The sequence below is a fragment of the Cystoisospora suis genome (genome assembly GCF_002600585.1).
Source record: "Cystoisospora suis strain Wien I chromosome Unknown contig_5905, whole genome shotgun sequence".
Taxonomy (NCBI): domain Eukaryota; phylum Apicomplexa; class Conoidasida; order Eucoccidiorida; family Sarcocystidae; genus Cystoisospora; species Cystoisospora suis.
In genome coordinates this window covers 1-3,816 of record NW_027158694.1, presented here as the reverse complement: position 1 = coordinate 3,816, position 3,816 = coordinate 1, and the positions used below count along the sequence as shown (strand labels likewise).

Sequence of the window (3,816 nt, the reverse complement as noted above, 5' to 3'; positions counted from 1 at the left end):
ATCTATCTATGTATCTATCTCTTCATTGTTGATCTATCTATCTTGATCTGTCTTCAGTCTACCAATTTATCCTAAAATACGTATACGTACGTACATACCATGGTGTAGGGTTGAGCCCTTCTTGGAGTCTGTCTTTTGGCCATGCGTGAAGTGTTCTTCCTGTCTCCTCTTGGCTTTAATGAAGAGACACGGAGCTGCTGTCTCCATCTCTCAAACCCTCATGTCGTATTCCTGGCAGTTCGAGGGTTTGTCTTTCACTACCTTCTCTCTCAACTTCCCTCTCACTCCGTAGACAGACAGAGAGATAAAGAGATAGAGAGATAGAGGTAGATAGACAAAGAGGTAGACAGAGAGAGAGAGGGAGACCAATTCATTCACTCTATGCTTTCAAGCCGCTGCTACTCTAAACTATCGATATATAGAGAATACACGAACGTTCATAAAGGAATGTACACAAGATAGATAGAGATCTGCTAAAAAGCCGCTTGATAGGAAGAGAAAGGAAACGTATCTATCTCTCTTTCTAACGATCCGCTACTAGTAAGAGTATGTCGTGCGCATGCATGCATGCATGCAAGGTTGTTCCGTCCCAATACTCTGTACATACATACATATATATTTATGTGTATATCATTTCCTTTCCTTATTCCTACATCTTTTCTTGGGTATTTGTCTTTTCTTTCTCTCCTTCTTCTCTCCGCCTTTCTTCTTCCTTTCTTATTCTTCATGTGTCTGTGAATTTCCCATCTTTTTCTCTCTTTCTGTGCTGTGGTGGTGTGCAGGTGCATAGTGATGTCTCTCAGATCTATCAGGTTACGCTGAACTATCGTAAAGCCCTCGAGCACTGCCGCATGGCCAGGCAACTTCTTGCTAACGACCCATGTATAGAAAAGGAACGCGTGAAGGTACGAAGAAGAGAAGATCGACTCTTCCGCAGATTCTTCGCTTCTTCATTCCCTCATCTACAGACATGGAGAGATTCAAAAGGTCTCTCGGTGTTCTCTCCTCTCAATCTCCTCTCTTACCTATATACATGTGTATACAGAGAGAGAGAGATAGATAGATACATAGCTATATATAGATACATGTGTACGTATAGGAAGAGACCTGGTATATGGCTATGTATATGTATATACATGTATAGATTCGATGAGACGTCTATGGAAAGCAAGAAGAAGCAACAAGCTGGCTGGAGAAAAGCGAAGACCAGAGGGTGGAGTGCTTTCTCCTTTCTAAGCGAGGAGAAGGTTAGAAGACTTTTCTTCTTCTCTAGTCCCTCCTCTCTGTGCATGACGTTAACAGGAAGGTCATTCTATCCTTCTGCAGTTTCAGCAATAGAATGACCAAGTAGAAGAAGAGAATGTCTAGGCGATTAGCTCAAGTGTGAGAGAACAAGAAAGAGAAAGATCCACCTACCCCATCTTCTTCTTTTCACGGCCGTGCGTAAAGTCTTTTCTCCTTTGTCACTCTCTTCATTCATCTTATCATTTCAACCTCAAGTCAGCATCCTCTTTGGTCTTACCCACCCCTCTTCTTCTTGTTCTATCTACTTCATTCACAGACACTCCTATATCATGCTTGGCCTATATGCAGAGAGATAGGTAGATAGATCGATAGCGCTAAATATAGCTGGAGATAGAGAGAGAGCTTTCTTAGGGACATGTAATGCTGTAGGACACTTCCTCTTATCAACGTCAGACGTACTACGGCATCACATGTCGCTAAAATAGCTCTCTCCCTATCTTTACCTATCTCATAGACACCTTCTTCGTCGCGTCATCTAACTACTGGAAAGGAACTTCTTGCTTCTTTCATTCCTCTTCTTGTTTCATAACTTCTCTGCTCTTTAAAGAGAAAGACTTTTAGCCCACACTCTTCTTATCTTCTTTGTTTCTCCATGTAGTCTCTCCATCTTTTCTTTTCTCCGTGTTCCTCTCTTTCTATGTTCAAGCGATCATCCTGTCTTGAATCTGTCTATCTATCTACCTTAAATCTATCTATGTATCTATCTATCTGCCTGCCTGCCTGCCGTTATTCTTTCTATCTCTTTCTTTGTAGGAGATCGACGAACGGTTGATTTGCCTCACCCATCAAGCCGTTCAAGCAGCTAAGAAAAAGCGCGAAGGAGATGCACAGCGGGCCCAGCTACTTCAACGCTTACGTACAGTCGTCACTATGAAGAGAAATCCCAATACCTCTACGTCTACTTCTACTACTGGTATGCCTAGTTCGTCTCCTTCTCATCGTCATCGTGCTTATCATTCAGGTTCTAAAAAGAAGCCTCACCCCCAGTCTAGCCAAGCAGCACATACCATGACAGGCGAAGGCGAAGAAAGAGAAGAAGGAGGAGCCAAGGCGAAATCTGCTGGTGGAGGAGGGGTACATAACCCACCTTCATCTCTCGTAGTCTAATGATAACGAGAATGCTCTACATGATCTATCTTTCTATCTATCTTTAATCTATCTATCTATCTTTAATCTATCTATCTTCTTTCTTCTTTCTCGATCTAGGATCACACCCCAGAAGGGTGCTTTCATCTCTCAGCTTGAGATTTCTCGATACATAGTGAAGGAGGAAAGAAAGAAGAAGAGGAATGGCAGCAGTTCAAGTAGAAGAGAAGATTATTTTTGGTCTTCTTGTTCCTCCTCATTGCCTTAGATGGGGAGTGATGTATACAGATGAAGTGAAAGGTCAGTTGTGTTGGTCGTGGGGATTTTCTCGGTCAGAAAAGGCAAGGGGAGAAGGGAGCCTCTATCTCTCATTCATCCACCTAGCCGACCCGAGCTCTTCCGCGATGAGGAGGAGGTCGCCCAACTTTGCGTGTCTTTCTCGGTCTCGTCTTATCATGTCTCTCAATGGAGAGACAAAGGAAGTAGATGAAGATGCATGCATGCATGCAGTAGGATTAGCAGTGGTCTTTCTGTCTCTTCTTTCTCTTTTCTTTGTTTCTCAGAGGGAGAAGGAACGCTGGTGGCTCTCCTCTCCCTCGCACCCTTGCCCCCCACTTTCTAGATCCCGCATTGATCATGTCCGTAGAGGCAAAAAGCCTCTCCTTGCCTTTCTCTCATCTGTATAGATAAATGTAGACCTACAGAGAGGCATCTATACGTGTCTATGCTGATAGGTGTAGATACACCGGTAAGTACTGAGATAGGTAGGCAGATATATATATATATATATATTGACTACCGCCTCTGTAGGTATATGTTTACTGTATTGTTGTATGGATGGATAGATACACTCCTCGTAATACTCCTGCTATATGAACTCAAGAAGCCAAACAATGGTGGAGGTTTCTTCTTAGGAGTAGGATTGTGTATGTAGGTAAAATGGTGGATGATCAATGACGGGCTGCTGCTGCTCGCTTATCGACGCGTCGTTCGTAGCGATGTATAGAGTCTATCTCTCTCTGTCTACATTGATATAGATATCTCTATATGTGTGTGTATAGGGGACTGATCTAGAAGCAATAGAGAAGGGAACGAAGAGCCGATATGCCCTAGTTCTCCTGGTCACCCATGAATCGTAGCCAGATAGACTAAAGATAGATAGATAGACAGATAGTTGAACAGAGAGATAGACAGATGGAGAGGCATAGAGAGATAGACAGATGAAAGAGGAAGAGATAGAAAGCTCAACAGTCTCATTCGTTCTTCAGAAAAATCTTGGCTACTCAGACAAGGAGTAGGTATCCTTACCAGAATGCTCCGCTTCACATTTCGCTACGCCAAGCAAGTTTCAGTTGCTGCCAGGCACGGCTTTTCTTTTCTTTGGTGAGAGGTGTATGAACATTGAATATACACCCGAAGAAAGAA

At 43.1% G+C, this 3,816-nt stretch overlaps 1 protein-coding gene across 1 annotated transcript in view; it reads left to right on the top strand.

Annotated features, from left to right (window-relative positions):
* CSUI_009714 (tetratricopeptide repeat-containing protein) overlaps window positions 1–3,782 on the top strand; it is a gene marked incomplete at its 5' end in the record, with an annotated part of 4,393 nt that extends 611 nt beyond the window's left edge. The window contains 2 exons of the mRNA XM_068069825.1: window positions 783–905; window positions 2,059–3,782. Coding sequence (XP_067918199.1) covers window positions 783–905; window positions 2,059–2,412 — 477 coding nt within the window. The 3' untranslated portion in view covers window positions 2,413–3,782. The remainder of the gene's footprint in view (window positions 1–782; window positions 906–2,058) is intronic.
* Window positions 3,783–3,816: the final 34 nt, after the last annotated feature.